This window comes from Kryptolebias marmoratus, linkage group LG11 (genome assembly GCF_001649575.2).
Source record: "Kryptolebias marmoratus isolate JLee-2015 linkage group LG11, ASM164957v2, whole genome shotgun sequence".
Taxonomy (NCBI): domain Eukaryota; kingdom Metazoa; phylum Chordata; class Actinopteri; order Cyprinodontiformes; family Rivulidae; genus Kryptolebias; species Kryptolebias marmoratus.
This window is the reverse complement of record NC_051440.1, coordinates 21,720,744-21,739,091: the sequence shown is the minus strand read 5'-3', so window position 1 is coordinate 21,739,091 and position 18,348 is coordinate 21,720,744. Positions and strand designations below refer to the sequence as shown.

At 37.2% G+C, this 18,348-nt stretch overlaps 1 protein-coding gene across 1 annotated transcript in view; it reads left to right on the top strand.

Annotated features, from left to right (window-relative positions):
- Positions 1-11,914, top strand: part of tmtc2b (transmembrane O-mannosyltransferase targeting cadherins 2b) — a 75,878-nt gene extending 63,964 nt beyond the window's left edge. Inside the window, exons 9-12 of the mRNA XM_017419019.3 lie at positions 1,707-1,788; positions 3,405-3,519; positions 6,263-6,326; positions 9,748-11,914. Coding sequence (XP_017274508.1) covers positions 1,707-1,788; positions 3,405-3,519; positions 6,263-6,326; positions 9,748-9,927 — 441 coding nt within the window. The 3' untranslated portion in view covers positions 9,928-11,914. The remainder of the gene's footprint in view (positions 1-1,706; positions 1,789-3,404; positions 3,520-6,262; positions 6,327-9,747) is intronic.
- Positions 11,915-18,348: the final 6,434 nt, after the last annotated feature.

Below are 18,348 nucleotides of genomic sequence, written 5' to 3'. Positions count from 1 at the left end.
AGAAACATAGTCCCTCCAGCGTGTCCTGGGTCTCCCTCTGGGCCTCCTCCCGGCCAGACGTGACCGGAACACATCAGCAGCGAGGCATCCAGGAGGCATCCTCACCAGATGCCCGAGCCACCTCAACTGGCTCCAACTGGAGGAGCAGCGGCTCTACTCTGAGTCCCTCCCGGATGACCGAGCTTCTCACCCTATCTCTAAGGGAGAGCCCAGACACCCTGCGGAGGAAACTCATTTCAGCCGCTTGTATTCGCGATCTCGTTCTTTCGGTCAGTACTACTTCTCTAATAAAATCACTTTTAAAATCAGCAATAGCAAATAATTTTCTACTGACTTTTTTTTTAAGGTCCCAGTTTTATTACAGTGCATTTTATTAATATACTCAGACATATCTCAATTTCAGTTTTTTATCAAGTCATGTCTGCAGCTCATTTTAAGCTGTGAAAACTCAGTTCTGATAAACAGATGTAAGCGTCTGTTAGTATTTAAGTATCTGGCCATCAAATGTCTACATTCCTACATCTGTGAAGTATAAAGATATGCAAAAGTGATACTATTCAGGCAGGAACTGTGATCACTATTTGGATACCATTAGCTAAATGTTCTGTTTATTAAACATACTGTATATTTAGCACAGCCTTGATTTTCTGCTCCATCAAGAGAAACTGCCCTCAGATATTTACATTAGAAAATTTTGTTAGTTGAAGCTCTGTGCACAGAAAAAGTTGTCACTTCACTAAGTATACAGTCATTAATATTACAGTCTTGAATGGCTGTGAGTTTATTTTCTTATCTGACTGGTTTGATGTAGTTTTACAAACTTGAAAAGTCTTTGCTCTTACCCTGTTTCTTTCATCAAGTGCTTTGACATTATCTCAAGCCTTTCAACTTCTCAGTTTGATTGCTTATTTTATTCATGAAAATGTTTCAACACATAGTAATGTTTGGATTAATAATTGATGAATGCCCGTTGTTAATTGTTGATCAGATGGTATGTTTTGCCCAGCTGAGAGCACAAATGTGTCAGTCACTGCTGCCACTTCTGTTGGCCAACTGCTGTGGTCTGTTTGAACTGTGATTGGTTACATGTCACAGCCTACATGGCGCGAGGGGAGCTCTGGAGGTCTGCATGGCTTCAATTATTTTTTTTTCCCCCTTATCTTCCTGCGCTCACCCTCCCAGTATTGATTCTTTCATCTCTCTAAAGGCTGAAACAACATTGTACACAGAGATAAAACTTTGGTAAATATGTGTAATCCATATCTATATATGAGTCTAAAAATCCATACTCTTGCTTGACTCTCCTCTCCTCCTTTCTGCAACACTTTCCTGTTTCGCTTGCTGCCTTGTTTTAAAGCAGCCAGGCCATGCACATGGGCAATTGGCGGTTATTCTCTAGAAGTGTTATTTGCACAGATAAAAGTGTGTAATGAATGAGCCTTTGACCTGTCTGGTCTTCTCTGCCAAGCATGACACTGAGCACTCTGTCGGACGGCACACGAGCTTGAAAGAATAACACTTGTGGTCCACATTTTTCATGTCTGTTTTTTAAGATTTATTGTTCAAACTGGTCCATGGTTGGAGAGGGACATTAGGTTTACACAGAGGTATTTTAGCTGTTGAGCTGAGTGTGGTGTTTTTATAATGAACAGTTTTGAGAAGTGGTTGAAGAAATAATGATAATGTTTTTAATCCTTCTCTCTCAGGGGCAGAAAACAGAAGCCGAGAGGTACTTCCTAAAGGCCATCCAACTCGATCCCACAAAAGGCAACTGTTACATGCATTATGGTAAGATTTGTATTTTCCCTTTCAGTTTGACATATATCTTGACTTTTTTTCTTACATCTCAATTACTTGAATTGCCTGTGTATGATAGGGTTGTGAAAACGTTTGTGCACAAAGACAGGAATTTACAAGTTTTAGTAGGTTGTTTGGACAGCAGTGTTTGCTGACCTGTTTTCCTGCTTCTTCCTTTAAACATCCCTAATCTCAGTTTGTACAAGAATTCCAAAAAAACGGACGATTTCCATACATTGTTCATTTTCGTTTGATGAAAATGCAGAACGTGATGATTTCAGTGTCTTTCTTGACTTCCAGTATTACTGTGTGATCTGCACATGCAATGCACAGTGCTGCAGTATTGTATGCATAATATGTAACTTAACTTTTACTGTTCACTTAAAGACCATTGTTCTAGAAAATGCAAGAATAAGCATGTAAGAAAAATATTAATCAATTAGGACAGAACATTTTTGGAAATTCCTTGGTTGTTTTCTTGGCACGCATCTATCTATTTTCCATGCCTTTTTTGGATCAGGCTCAACAGGGTAACACATTTGCAGTTAATGAAAATTTCATATATGTTGTGCACTGTTAAAGTTGTTAGGGTTTGTGGTTGCTTGATTTGTGCCTGTTAGATGCTAAATATTAAAAACTCTGCAGAAATTGGCTAGCAGAGTATCTACAGTTCTTGAAAAGTTTTTACTAGATTCTGGATTTTGGCTGCATTCATCCAGCAGACCCCACAAGTGTTTCAGCTCATACTGTATAAAGTGCCAGGTTTAAGTAAAATAAATTAAAGAATGTAAGTGAATGCGTAATTCAAAACTTATAAAGTCATCAACTCATGTTCGGCTGCTTGTCAAAGTAAATTATTTGGAAAATCCTTTTGCTTCCATTGGTTAGGAGTTGTGGTCTTCGCAAAACTAAACAGGCCTTTAAAAAGTCCTAATTTCCTGGTAATTGTGTGTGTGTGTATGTATATATAGGTTTTTGATGTGTTAGACTTTTCAGCGACATTTTTTTTCTTCCGTTTATTAAACCCAAAACAGAATTCAGAGGTGTTTGTAACTCATATCAGTTTTACAGTCATGCATGGTTTAAGAACTTCTCTCTCACCTCAGGTCAACACCTAATAACCACAATATTTTTCAGTTATTAAAGAAAATATGCTCAAGTTTTCTGGGTGGTTTCGCATCCTGATATATTAGTGATGGTAACCAAAGCCAGCAGGGTAATAATTCCTCTCAATTCTGGCCCTTACCAAGGCGTGAACTCCTTGGTTCATGGCCTTGTCAGGCTTCCACAATCCTATCTGATTAGAAGGCTGACTGCACATCAGGCACACCTGTAATATAACACAAACCTTCTGCAAGAAATATTTTCCTCTAGCAGAAATACATCTATCAAGGTCAGCTAATCCGAACAAATGGCTTTGGGAAATAACCGTGGAGGGATGGTTTGTAGCAGTCATATCAAGTGTTTCAACATATTGTTACAGGGGCAGGCTAGACTGTCCCTGTACTTTTGCCAGAGTCAACATTATTGCATGGTGTATCCCTCTGTGTCTTGTGGGGACCCGTTAGTGTTTTAATAGTGTTGCCTTTTTTCTCCTGCCCTGTTAGGTCAGTTTTTACTGGAGGAGTCACGGCTGCTGGAAGCAGCAGAGATGGCAAAGAAAGCTGCGCGCCTCGACAGCGGGGAGTTTGATGTGGTCTTCAGTGCAGCCCACATGCTCAGGTAAGTGTTTGATTAGAATTTTTTTTTCTTTTGTTGTTTTTTGATTTCTACTGTTCATTGTATACACACAAATACAGTATTTTATTCCACATAGATAAGATAAATGGGCTATTTTTCTTGGCTAGATGGAACGGATGCTGAGTATGAGAGAGTGACGTCTACTGTCTGCACGGTTTATTCGTGGGCTTACACTGTTCCTCAGCCTGAGTGATTTACTTGGCTGTATTTTCTAATCCTTCTCTCTCCTAACGGTGGAAGATGCAGAACTAGAAATGATGCTTTAACTTAGACCTCATTTCGGCTATATATGCATAAGCTGTCTCCTTAAACTTCAGAATTCTGTGCCTCTCTGTCTCAGTAGGTTCTCGTTAAGACTTGAAAGTGTGCTTTGAAATCAGTGCAAAGTTTAGCTGATGAACTTGAGCAGAAAAGCCCTCAAGCTGTTGTGTTTGTGAGGCCATGTGTGGAAATGTGTAAACACTGTAAGGAAATGTGCCAGCTTACTGAATGCTGCTCTACTGATTGAAGACTGTTTTAGCCAGCAGAGAGATCTTTGTTTAATCTCATTATGCCTCCACATTTTGATGATGCAGTATCTATACCGCTAACACTTTCCAGTGGAGAGAACCTCTTTCAGGGTTCAGACTCCTGGCAGCTAAAGAGACTTTTAAGCAGTGTTTTGGTTGAACTCATCCCAGACTGCTTGGCATGGGGTCCTACTCCTCTGCAGCTCATGCTCTTTATGTGTTTGTCTTGGACCCAGACATGGAAAGGCCCTTGGATGATGTGGACACAAGTGAATCTACACAGAAAAAGAGAAGGGATTGCAAAGAGAAATCAGAAGCTTGCAAATGTGGTGCATGCCATTTTTATTACTCTCTTGAGCTTTTGGTTTTTGACCATTTGTCTTTCAAACTAATAATTTTCTTTTGCGTCCTTTAAACTATTTTTCTTTAATTGCAGTACATGTATATGATGTGAATGTTGAAATCCAGAGAAAAGTCCTTTGGATATATGCTCATACTTTCTTTTTCATCTTGTCAACCTGTCCACTGAGGTCTACCTCGTTCTTCTGCAGCTAAACAAATGCAACCAGAAAATTTAATTTCAGTTCTTCACTGACTGAGCACACAGATTTAAATTGATCTCACATTCAGAAAGTTGCAAGAGCATAGAAACGTTGGACCAGAACTTACCAATATTCACACATTTACAATGTTTAAGTAAGGTATTCACTGGGCTGCAACTGTTGGAAACTAGTTGGTAACTCAAAATTGCAGGAAAGAAAATATGCAGATTTTCTGTTGCTGTCTCACTGAATTCTGAGTGCTTGCAACCAAATGACCAATGAGCTGTGTGGCAGCCAATTTTTGAAAATAACAACCTATTTTTGTGTACACAGCTTGCAAAACTGTATTTTTTGGCAGTGCACATTATTTCATTGCCCACTTCATACCCACCTTGGCAGCTGTGGACACATTTATGATTTAATCTACTGGAGTGTATTTTTGAAATGAAGATGGGCAGATTTGGACCAGTTTTTCTATAAATATTATTTACTGGATCACCAGCATAATTTTTAGACCTCAATATTTGCCTCAAATGTTTTCTCTCAAAAGAAAGCTCTAAACACAGCTCTAGCGCTTCTGAGACAGGTCGGAGTCACCCTTGGCACAATTCAGGTGGGTTTGTGACAGTTTGAGACATCTGCAATGTCTCTGTGACTGTTTTGAGAGAAAATTTGTTCTGAAAAATATGCAAATTGTTTTTGAACATGTTTAAAACTCAACTGACAGGACTGCGCACTTCACTTGAGAAAATTGAAAACCACCATGAACATCACAAGATATTCTAGAGACTTCCTCAAGAACACTGTTTGCCAGCTGGTCACAACCCAGTGAGATAACTCTTTAATAAAAGGACTAGAAGTACTGAGACAGTTAACCTTAAATTTGGTATAAAAGTACAAGTCTGTTCTTCATGTTATTAATTTTATTTTTTTATACCATGTAATTATTATAAAATAAATCAAATCTCCTTGGCCATCAAACATTTTGATATCTCAAGAAAGTGCTTTAAATCAAATATCCACTGTGTGTTGAGGTCACTTTGATCTGAAACTACATCCAGTGATCTTGCAATAGACATCCGACATCCTAAATGAAACTGTGGTCCCAGCAGCTTTGTAGTCTTTGATCTAGGAAATTTATGTGGCTCCTTACCCTGCTGTCAATGACTCTGTCCTTGACTTTAAATTATTTACAATTCAGCATTCGTTGCCATTCAGTGAAAGCTTGTAGTCATGGGTTATAAAGATCATGTTTTGATCCATAAAGTATTAGTGCAAGTGTTTGGTGATGAAGAAGCTGCAATTTGCAGCTGTGCCCCTCCCCTGTATGCCTTCAGTGATGAACAAAAATACACAGTGATTATTCCTCATCCACACTGGCTTTTTAATTTCTTCCAAGCATCCTGTGAACCAAATGTCCTGACCTCAAGGTTCAATTAGAGCAGAAAGTGTTTGTTGTGCATCACTCAGCACAGATGTTATCAAGTAAAAGATGCTATTGAACGAGAAACCTACAGACCACTGGATCAGCTTTTCTCATCCCTCTTGTTGTTTCCTCATGTTATTTTCTCACTAACCCCTGGGAACCAGTAAACACACTAGGTTCAAGGCCTCATTCGAAGCCAGGAGCAATAAAAATGAGTAATGATTGCCTCTCTCCGTTTTCCCTTTCAGACAAGCCAACCTTAATGAGGCAGCTGAGAAGTATTACGGACAAGCAGCAAGTCTGAGACCAAACGTGAGTAAAACTTTGACTTACTATTCTTCCTCATTACTATTTACTTTGATGGACAGAGTGCAATCACAGACTGGGTGGCTTTCCAATATCATTACTGGCTACTCGGCCTCCTCACAATAGGATTCCTTGTCACTGGAGCTCAGAATAATGAGGGCTAAGTTTTTACTGAGCTCACAAGTTTGCTTGTGCAACATCCATCAACAACTTCAAAGGAGAGGCCAGGGTTAGCAGATTGAAAGGAATAATGATAATAACACTCAGTCAGGGGACTATGACATCTTGAAAATGAATGGGATTCAGTCTGTAAGAGCTCTGACAGATTGGGAACGAGGTATTTAGGTGAGAGTCGAAGAGGGTGGAAGTACATAAACGTGTGGGCATCCTGTTAGTTCTTGTGTCTTATTATGTCTATTATAAAATAGCAGATATTGATTAATGATCAAATAAATCCTGACATTGTTATACAGAAACCATAGTTTGGCTTTTTATGCCAAAACCCTGGAACATTATTTACAGACAATGACAAACAAGACCAACAAAAGGTTGTGGATAAGTGGGGTTAGGACTTTGTGTTTCCACTGAAGCCCTGAAGCTAATCTCTTAATCCATTGTTCAAAATGTCAGTATGAAATTAAACCTTTTTGCCAAAGTATCATGCATTATTAACAACTATTTACACCCAAATGTAAGATTATAAGAATCTTTCCTCTTGTTGCAAGTGCTAAAATCAATATAATATAAATGAATTGTAGCTCAATTATGTTGCTTATAGTTTAGTGTAATATAACATTGTATTGTTTTAAATTATTCTAATACTAAAAAAGTAAAGGCTCAGCAAAAACACTACTAAAGCTGTGCTTTACAAAAAAGGAAAGCTGCTAGTTAAACATCTAGTTTGAGACTAGCTATTAAACAACTGTTTAGTAAAATGTTTGGATATTAAAAAGCTTTCAAAGACTGAGGGGAAAGATATTTAAAAACCTTAAGAATAAAGTTTTATCAATGTAAAATCACAAAAGTGCATTTCCTGCAATGTATTATGTCATTAAAATATTAGGAGAATAAAGAGAGGTTTTCATGTGCAGCAAACTAAAGGGTTGTCCTGGATACCTTTTGATCATCAGGCCTTCAGGCAGCACTGCATTAAAAACAGACGGGATTCTGCAGAGAAAATCACTACATGGGCTCGGGAACATTTCTGAAAACCACTTTGAGTGAGCACAGTCCATCTCTTCATGTACAAATGCAAATTAAAACATTTCTATGCAAAGTAAAAAAAAAAAAAAACAGCTTTTATAAATACCATGCATAAAGCTGCTGCCTTATCGTGACCCAATCTCATTTAGCATGAACTGAAGTGAAGCTGAACGCTGTCAGGTGGTCTGAAAAATAAACATTTGTAGTTCATTTTTGGAAATAATGGATACTACATTCACCAGGTTAAAAAGAAGAGACAACCTTCATTTTATCTCCACTCACTTAAGTGTCTTTCATGATGATATGGAGGAGCTACAATTATCTGAAGGAAAGGTTAATAATAGTAAGATGTTTACAAATGCATTTCCTTCTGTTCTTATTTATATTTTAATTAGTGAAACCAACCTGTTAGGAGATGTTTTTAGATATGGCATGTTTCATTTTTGAGCAATTGTTAGGACATCATTTAAATATTTTTCTACGTAAAATACATGCATAAGGTGTTTTCAGTTTTCAGAACCACATCCATGTAATTTTCACAAACCGTTATCCTATAAGTGGCTTCAGAGACACTGATGTCCTCATCCAAACATTGAGATTTCTTTAGTTCCTTATTGGCCACATTTTTTTATATCTTTTGCCTTTTGTATCTGTTAACACTGGGATAGTTTCAAGCATTTTACTTAGTATTATCTTCTGTTCTGTCTGATGTGACTCTGTGCACTCCCTATCTTTGTTAGTTGATGCCTTACCGCAGTTTGACTCCTAACTCTGCAACAAACTGCTGTTTTTTATTAAGCACATATGTCAGCTGTGCCTGACAGACAGAGGACATTTTCTTCCATTTAAGGGATTTCTTCTCTTAGACCTTCAATTTGCTAGTTCTATACAAGCCAAATCCTGGTTGATTTTTGGTTGGAATTAGTTGCTCTCTGCATCATAAAATATTTATCCTTTCAAAGTTTTCAAATTCAGAAGGACTATTCTTTGCATAAATCATCACTTAAATTACCACAGTCAAGTTACGCAGTGTTTCTTCTTATATAACACTCATTGTTAATACAGTTTAAAATGCTTTAAGACAAGTTATTCCTTTCTTGCCTCATAGACAAGTCATTCCTTTATGTGTATTTTGTCACAGTGAGGAGGCAAAAAGGCATCCATCATTCATTTTCCATACAAACTATAATATACCCAACCCTACATAGTTGTCTAGTATCACAAAACATTAATAAATTTGCATTTGATTACAGCAAAATAAATCAGGTTATAGCAAAAAAGATTAAAATAAAATGTTGGCAAAAAGCCTGATAGGCTAGGTTTACAGAAACAGTTTTGTGTTTAAAAAAGTACCTCCAATTTACAAAACTTCTAAAATCTCTAGTTATAGAGCAGCAGCCTCTCTGCAGGATAATGCAGTTTGTTTTCCACATTTTAAACCAAAATGGTGATCAGATGTTGCCCCTCCCTTGGCCTGCATACTTCATGGTCTTGACATGATTGCACCCCGGGCACTCCTCCTGTACTTATGTCCCCATGACTCACTCGTCTCACTGATTACAATTTTTACCCATTGGCACCAGCAGGAATAAACATCTCAACCCGCTTCAAAGTGGCGGTTGCTCTCTCTGACATCTATGGCCACAGACCAGACACAGGGACGTGCAAAGCAGCTTGGTTACTCAACTCCAAACAAAGTTTGGGTGATCCAACAAAGATGAACCAGTACCATCTTAGGGTCTAATGATGACCCAATGTTCCATTACGGTTAAAAAAAAGTTAATTTTAGAACTTTTTTCAGTCATCAGCTGTGATGTTGTCTTAGCAGATGGTATGACTTTTAAAAAATAATACCACATCTTTTTGTTGTTTAATGTTTCATTCCCTGCTGGTGCTCAGTGATATAAAAGACTTTACAGGGAATTAAATTCAATTTTAAGTAATACAGTAGCAAATAGACTGGTTTATTCATCAACCCCCTGATGTGATGAAACTTGAATATTTAATTAAATTATGTTTCCAGTCTAAACAAATCATCTCTGGTCAGTAATTAACTATCATCAAGCTGTGTCCCAGAAAACTGAATCTTTGTTTTTATCCCAGTGCGACTACTTCTCTATAACAAGGAAGGAGTTACTGCTACTGTTCTTGAGCAAAACTTTTCATGCATCTATGTGTATCAAACTGATCGTGTCCTAAAATGATCCCGTTTTGCTTGTTTCAGTACCCTGCAGCTCTGATGAACCTTGGTGCTATCCTTCACCTCAATGGGAAACTGCAAGAAGCTGAAGCCAATTACCTCCGGGCACTTCAGCTGAAACCGGACGATACCATCACCCAGTCAAATCTGCGTAAGCTGTGGAACATCATGGAGAAACAGGGTCTGAGGACTATGAGCCCCTGAGTTCTCCCTGCCCGCCTACTCGCCATCTGCATGCCAGACGCAGGGAAAAAACAGCCAACGTGCTCCGCATTCCTTTTATTCATCCAAGAGAGATAGAAGAGACTGAGGGAGGATATTTGCAGAGACACCACGACTGCACCGCACAGGCTCTCCTAATCACTGCTGAGCTCTGCAAACACCTCCGGCCAGCAGCTTTCCACAATATTACTTACAGTTAGTCAGGCACTGTGTGGGATTTTGACTCCTAAAAACTTTCTTCAGATTTAATGCTCTCACAGTAATCTTTTTTTTTCCTTTTAGAGCACTTGAACTTGAAGTAAGGCCACAGATACATCCTTCCAGCAGTGTGAGATAACATTAAAAAGAGTGCAAAGAATCTTCAGTGTAGCATTAAGGGGTTCTTTTTGTCAAATTTCATCCTGATGAAATGTTTTGGTTTTTTTTTAATTAAAAAAAGATTATATAAAAAAAGAATGCCACATTAGAACTTAAATTAATCATTGTTACATCGTTTCCTATTCTCACTGGGTCCTTTTTGATTTGAGAATACACTTTACAGCAAAGTAGCACCATTATTGAAACCCATTTGTGACAGATAATCTGTGAAAACTTGAAAAAGGGAAATTTATTTATGCAGCACAATGATGGCTATAGATGCAGCATGTTATAGCAAACAAGAAAAAACAAGAAAATTGTGAGTGTGATTATACATTAAGAGTGTGAAACCTTTATTAATGAGGTCACATTTTTATTATTCAGCATTGCTTGAAAGATCACCATGGCAACTGTTAATCTACAGAAACAAGATGCTATTAATGCAGTTATTAAGCTATCTTTCTAACAAAAGACTCTGAAACTTCAGGTTTCAGCGACACATCTTTCTCACTTTCCTACAGATTTCAGATTAAAGTTTGCAGACATGACTCAGATGAGTTGTTTTAGCCAAAATACAAAAAGCTATGTTGATGCCCACCTTTTAATTGTAGAACAACACAGTTTGCAGTGCTTTTGAAGGAAATGTTGAAATGCCTTTTTGTTGAAATCTTTTTTTTGTTTGTTTGTTTGTATTAATGAATCCTAATATATGCCACATGTATAGTATAAAAAAAAATCATTCAGCAAAAAATAAATGAAAGCTCAGTTACTGAGCAAGTTTCAATACAGTACAAGAGTTTTCAGTATTTTCACTTTTTTAGGTCTGATTTGTACATCATTTGTGTAGTTCCCATTTAATTGTTTTATCATCAACATTAAAGAGTGAAACAGCACCTTCATGAAAGTAAAAGTTTGTAAAGTATTTGTGATTATTTGTTGGTCACACTTCACCTCATTTTTTTTGGTTCATCACATTGTAAATTATTCCTCTGTGTTACTTAGAAAGAGAACCAGCTGGCACTGTGTTTTTACATGTAAAGTGAAGGAAGTTAGTTAAAAAGAAGTTCTGTATATGTTTGTTGTCATTATGGAGAAAAACCTTAAAAACACACTTATTTTCCCAGCATACTATACCTGTTTACAGAGCTTCATGTTCAGATGAAGATTTTCATATACAGTATGTTACTTGTGTCATAAAGCTGTCAACACTGTGCTGTTTTCACCATGATGGTGAAAGGGAAATGTTCACATCCTCACAGTTTGCTTTGATTTCTTGCCTGTAATTTACACACCCACCATCAAACCTTGCTTTTCTTATGTGTGTGTACATATATATATATATATATATATATATATATATATATATATATAAAGTGTTCATGGAGACGTGTCCAAGTTTTATTGTTTGAAAGGAAGTTTAAAAAAAGTGGTTCACTCTGTGTCTCTGCTCAGGGATCTTAAACAGTGGGCTATTGCAGAAACTTGATCACAGAGTGTCTACTAAATTAAAATTTATTTTTGAAAGTTGTTGTATTTGTATAAATTGTCAAGATTTGTAGCCCTCTTTTCTCCTTTTTTGTAAAATAAAATGAACAATTTGCCAGAACAGACATTTTCGTCGAGTGTTGCTTCATTTTACAGTAAACTGAAGGATTCCTGCTCTTTTTGGTGGATCTACACTTCTTTTTATTGCAGACCTCAGATACATTCTTAACACTTCCTAATATTTAAAAACACAAAGTTTGTTTTAATAAATGGCAAAGAGTGATTAAAAATTATTCTGAAGCAAGAGTCACGCTTTTAAGTGATTTTTTTCTTGTGTTCATGTGGGATTTTAGACTTAATGGGGTGGTCCTGCATGCTGTGCAGCAGGTTTTACTGGGCATTTTAAGTCCTCCCCTGCAAATTTGCTAAAATGTGTCATAAAAACAAGTCAAATGAATCTCCCTTCCTTTTGATCCTTGAACAACAAAGCAGACATGTAAACATTTCCATATGGAAAGGGTAGCACAGTGTGTGCATATGGCTGGTGGGTTTTGATTCCAACCACCCCCACAATTCAGCCCCCGCTGACAAGCAAAAGGCCAGTCCCTGTGAACAAAACAAGCCTGCCTTGTGATGTTTCTCACGTGTCAGTGTGGAAGGTCTGCTCCCATGATCTGAGCTCACCATGGTGCCCAGCTTTCCTTATTGCGCTGGAATGCACACACTTCGTCTGCGCTGTCTTGTCCTCTTTGACTCTTCTTCTCAAAACACAGGTGCACCTTACTAAAATGAGAAACAGTTTTGTGGGATTGTGGAGTCACATTACATGATGTTTTATTTTTTTGCAATAAAAAACTATACATTAGGATTTTGGGGTGGGTGGGGGGTTAGGTTACATACAGATGACGATAAGAAAATAAATGGTTAGTGGAAATTTTGAATTAAAATCCTAGCATGCCAGAACTTCAAACAATACATCCAATGGTTTAGCAAATATTTTGCTAACATTCAAATAAGATTGATTCCAATAGTTAATGCTAAAGTTTTAAACAAAGATCTTGTGCAATGAGTAGCACTTTGGGGATGTGGGGTGTTATGAATGACTCTCAGCCATTAACACAGTTTTAGAACAATTTTTGTCAAATTTACTCAATTATGGTTATTTTGTGTTTTCTAAGCTCAGCTGGCTGTGATGGCCGGTGGTTCATGAGGTATTCTAGTGTCAAACACACACATGCACACACAGAGATGGGCAAAAACATTATTCATCACTTTTCCGCAGCGGGCAATCGTGATTTTTGGCTTTATTTGTGTTTAATACAAAATGACAGGGTAGGATCTATTGTGGGCTTTTCGTAAACACTTGAGGTTACATTTAAATCATTTAGGAACCTTGTAGGGATCATTTTTATTAAGTTCTGATTCATAAAACCCTAGACTCTTGGTCTTTTGTTTGATTGTTTGTTTGCTTTCAAACCTTCCAACATTGTAAAGTTTAATACAAACAGACATTTTTGCCATTTCTTTATAGCAATGAATCACTTTTTTAGGTAACTTAGTAAATTATGACTCGTGCAACTTATCTGTTTTTTAACCTTATTTCTTTAATTTATTTATGATGAGTCCTACATCCCAGGAAAAAAATAATATTTTTTCCTCTGTTCTTATGAGTTCAGCATGTTTTATTGCTTTTTGACCTTTTCATCTCTCTTAAACACTTCAAACTGAGCAAAAATTTCTGTCTTACTATGCTGTGATCCAGAAAATCTGCCTGCTGTTATCAAGCAAATATTTTGTGGTATGTGCTTATGAACTATCACTGCTTTCATCTCCCGTGCCTTAGCACTGGCGCCCACAGCTCCAGACCTGCTCCTGTAAAATGGTTTGCTGTGCGTGATGCTGGAAAGTCCTCCCTGCTGGAGCCAATACGCAATGTTATTATTTGATAGAAAAGGCATTAAGATAAAGCTCCTGTACGGAACACCAATTCTGCCTCTTATTATTGAAGTTGTTTGATGTCAAGAAAGGAAGTTGTATTTTTTTGTCATCGTGTTAAAGTGCAGTTTGTTCTACTGCAGCCTAGTCAGACTGGAGATGCTGTTTCTAAATTCTAGTTTGTGAAAAAGCAATAAAGTAATTTGCAAAAATGAGGATTTCAAATCTTGCTTGTTTTAATTCCATTTACTGTTGGTGATATAATGGATTTGTCTCACACCGGCACAAAAACAGTGCGTGGGTCTTTGTGTTTGAATTCTTTTTTCCCAGTAAAATCAGCTACTTTAAGCAACGTTTAGGAATAACACCAGCACTTGCAATAAAACCACTAAAATTACTCATGACTTCCTAAATAGAGTAATTCAGTGTTTTTCTTCCTATTCTACAGGCATTGTGTATGCAGGTCTTCCGGTGTGGGATGTAGACTGTCAGTCCTGATTGTTTGTGAACTCCTCCAGTTGAACCACATCAGTGACACATCAATCTGACCAAAAAGGGATAAAGGTTTACTTTAATGTTCTGTATAAATCAACAGATGTCCAGATATTGTACTCTATTTCTTTTTATCTGTTTCCCAGATAATTTACTGGGAGAGACAGATGTAGTACAATTGTGTTCTCAAATAACAAGACTGAATCTCAGTGTCTGTTCATTTTGATGTTTCATTTAGTCCACTGTTAGTCATTTTTTTCTATTACCTGTTTTTACCTCACAAGGTACCTTCATTTCATCTCTCGAACACATCATTTAAACCTTGTATTCAGCATTCAACTATGAATATTTTACATTTTTTTATATAAAAATCTTGCATTGAATAAAAAATGCAATTTCAACACACTGACATAACATAACAGCAGCATAAGCAGCTCAGATAATAACGTATTTACATTGACAATTCTTATTTGAAGTAGCTCTATTGTTTTTGTAGAAGTTTGCTTATTTTGTTTTTAAGACATGCAGTCCTTTTCTTTGATTCCACCACAGATGTATCCTGTTTATTTTCAGTAATAGTGTGTCTTGAATCTTAAATAGTTTTCTCACATGCTGCAAAGTTTTTTGATCACACTTTTTTTCCTGCAGTCAGTTTTTCATAGATCTCCATCTCTAGATCCAAACAAGGAGGACAGGTCGAGGACCACTCTGTTATTGGTACACATTCTCACTCCAGATAATTCAGATGAGAAATAGTTTTACATTAATCTGATTTACTGTAGTTTGAGAATCCATAGTACAGAAATTATTCATCTTAGTCTGTTTTGAAATTAATCCGTGTGTTGAATTCATAAAACATTAATAAAGATGGACGAAGTGTGCCTTTGTTCTCCCTTTGTTCAAAATTGAAGCCAAAATGTTTGTTTTTTTGGTGCTATCGTGTTTTATTTTTGGAGCCAGTGTCTGCACTCTGTGGGGCTGTACCTTTGATACAAATGTCTCACCCACCTCCCCCTCCCAGCTCACTAATGTCAGTCACAGGGTAACATGACACACTTCTTTAAGTAATTAAAACTAAACAATTAATTATATTTCAACCTACAACAGCTACGTCAATCAACATAAATCAAGGCCAGAAAAATGATCTGAATTATATTTTAATTTTTAGTCAGGAAAACGTACTATTTGTTTACATGAAGGGCAGACTTAAAAATTGTACTGCAGCCAGCCTAAGGGGGGCGCTTGTCCTTTGAGGCTTCAGCTTTTGGCTTTCAGTCTGTCTCTAGTTTTAATCCATCTTGATGGTTGAATCTTCTGCAACACTGCAGGAAATGAACACATGAGGCGGTTGTTTATTGTTTATTCCATCAATCTTTGTTCAGTACTCCGGAACGCTTTGTTTGTCATTTTAGCTTTTCAGACCACCAAACTGGCATGTTTGATTTGTGTTTGGAGAACATCTAGTGAAGTTGCTGATGTCTAAATAAAGAGCTTAGATGTAGACGTATAATGCCAGGCCTTACAGAATTCACAAAAACTTACTGTAGGTTTACTGCAAGACTCATATTCTCCTGTTTTGACTTTATCACCACATAAACCAGCTACCGTAATCAACACACATTCTTGCCTGTGTGTGATCATTCATGTGTGCTTACACAGGTGTCTTTTGTCAGCATAAAAAAAATGTTGTTAGAGACACAACCCAGATTCCTGTGTCTTGAAAATGGCCACCCCTGAGGATTTACAGAGCACTATTAACAGCCAGACCTCAGAGGTTTGTGAACAAACTACACATTTTAGGAAAGGGCACTTTTTTCTGTCTCTGCACTGACAGAATGCACTTTGTCTTCCTCCTTTCAGGGATATGTAGAAGCAGTAAACCTCCAAGCTGAAACAGAGCACTGTGTGTGTGTAAAATGCATGTAGCATACACATGGAAGTGCATTATGTGTGTGTGGGAGCCAGAGGAAGCAGGTGTTGCCTGTGCGTATCGAGACACTGCGATTGATTAGTTTCAGAGAGAAGATGTGGAGATCAAGGGTGTCACGTCAAAACAATGGATTCTTCTCAAGACAGATGGATTTCCATTCAGACCATAACATGTTCTGTCTGCATGCTCAGAGGGAACAGACTCCTTAGGAAAATATTTGAAGTTAGCATGTGTGAGAGCCAATATTTGCTTTCAGTTTATTCAGGCTATATTTGCTGTTTCCAGACCACGGATAACTACTTGTGAACTACTCAGATGACCCACCGAGAGGTGATTTGTTGTAATTTAACACATGCTGACAGCCGTTGAGGATTTCCTAAACTATTTGAGCAACTGTAACTATCAAGAGCAGATCGCATGTTCTTTACAACTTTGCTTCAATAGATTTTAGCACATTGTGAGTATGGCTATAAGCGAACAGCAACAAATTGCTAGCTAAAAGCAAAATGGAGCAAAATACTAGGTAAAAGTTGCAAAATACTAGCTAGAGGTAGCAAAAAGCTAACTAGTGGCAAAAAGTAGCAAAAGGCTTGCTAAAAATAGCAAAACAATAGTTAGAAATTAAAATGAGTAAAATGTTAGTTAAAAGCGAAAAGTAGCATAAGCAGGCAAAAATAATGCAAGTCTGCAAACAGAATCTTGTTAAAGGAACTGAGGAGATCTTAATGTATTTCTGTGAGGAAATAAAGTATAAAAGTATAAATAAAGATTTTGGACAGTATAAAAGTTACCAAAACCAAGTCATAGCACCAATCTCCTGAATGAGCTAAACATTTGGTGTGAATGCTGTCTCAAAGTTCACACAATCAAATAGAGAAATAAATTTTAATGAGTGATGGTTTGTTTTTACCACTTTTACATTTTAAGATCAGTGAGGTGTTAGGAGTTTGTGCTGATGTTTTCTGCAAAGAGTACTGTAAAATGTGCTTTTTAAAAATCAGTTCAACAACCACTTAACCTCCCTCGTTTCAAACCAAAGGCTCAGCTGAAAACACAATATGGTATATTACTGTTTACACAGAAAAGGTTCAGCAGCACAACAAGGTAGCGATAAGTCTGTTTGTGGTTTTAGCTGACAGCTGGCTCACCACAGCCATCACGTTATATTGCAGTGATTTTGGTGACAGCTCTTCTTACTCCCATCTGAGTTCAGATGATTTCCTGAGTCCTCACAGGAGCCGCTGCTGCAGCTGCCAGAAGCTTCCTCACTTCAGCCTCCACCTGAATCGGCTTTGCTCTGTTTGTATGCCGCATGGATTTTGTTTACATCTGTTCCACACTCTCTCAGGGATTACTTCCATTTTTTTTGTTTTCTCATTTTTTTGGTGTTTTCATGTTCTCCTCCTGAGTTGCTGCAGAAAGAAATTTTCCATGAATGTATTTGCAATAAATCAAACAGTATTTTGATCTTGATTTGCCAAGTGATGTATTTCTGACAGAACGGTTCATCTTTGTTGAAACAGAAAAACAGAACAAATGCAAAGCCTAAAAGAACAGTTTCACATTTACAAAGAAAAAAAAGAAAAACATTTGTACACAATTAATAATGAAATTTAAATGCTGTTTTTGTTTAAATTGTCAGTTTTAAGGAGAGATATGTCTGCTGTAAACCCGCCGTGTAAACAACTTGTAACACTTTGCAAAGTATCCAGACTTGTTTTCAAATCCCTCACATCTTACCTCTTAGCCCAAGTCTAAAATATTGTTTTGAGCAGGAAATTGTTGATCTTTGAAGCTAAACTGCAAATCAAACAGAAAATGTAAACCATGAAGTGTTTATATTTACAGTAATGGCTGTTTACCATGCACTTGTAATTCACTGTTTATCTCCAAGAGGTTCTGTGAAACAGCTTGAGTTTGACATGTTTACAGGATTTTTGCTCTCTTGTTGTCAGTTTTATGTAAACAGCACTGTGCAGAATGTTTTGTCACTTTAGATGTCAGATTTATCGCATAGATGTCTGACTGGTTCCGCATGCATTCTGCAAACCATACAGCGTGAGTGATGAGCAACTGTGCTCAATAACAAGAAGAACAGAAGAAAGACTCAAGAGATCTGTGATCCGAAACATCAGATCTTGCTGCCATGTGCCTTAAATTTTAGCTTTATATCTGTAAAGTTGGTTGAGTTACAGCCATTTTTA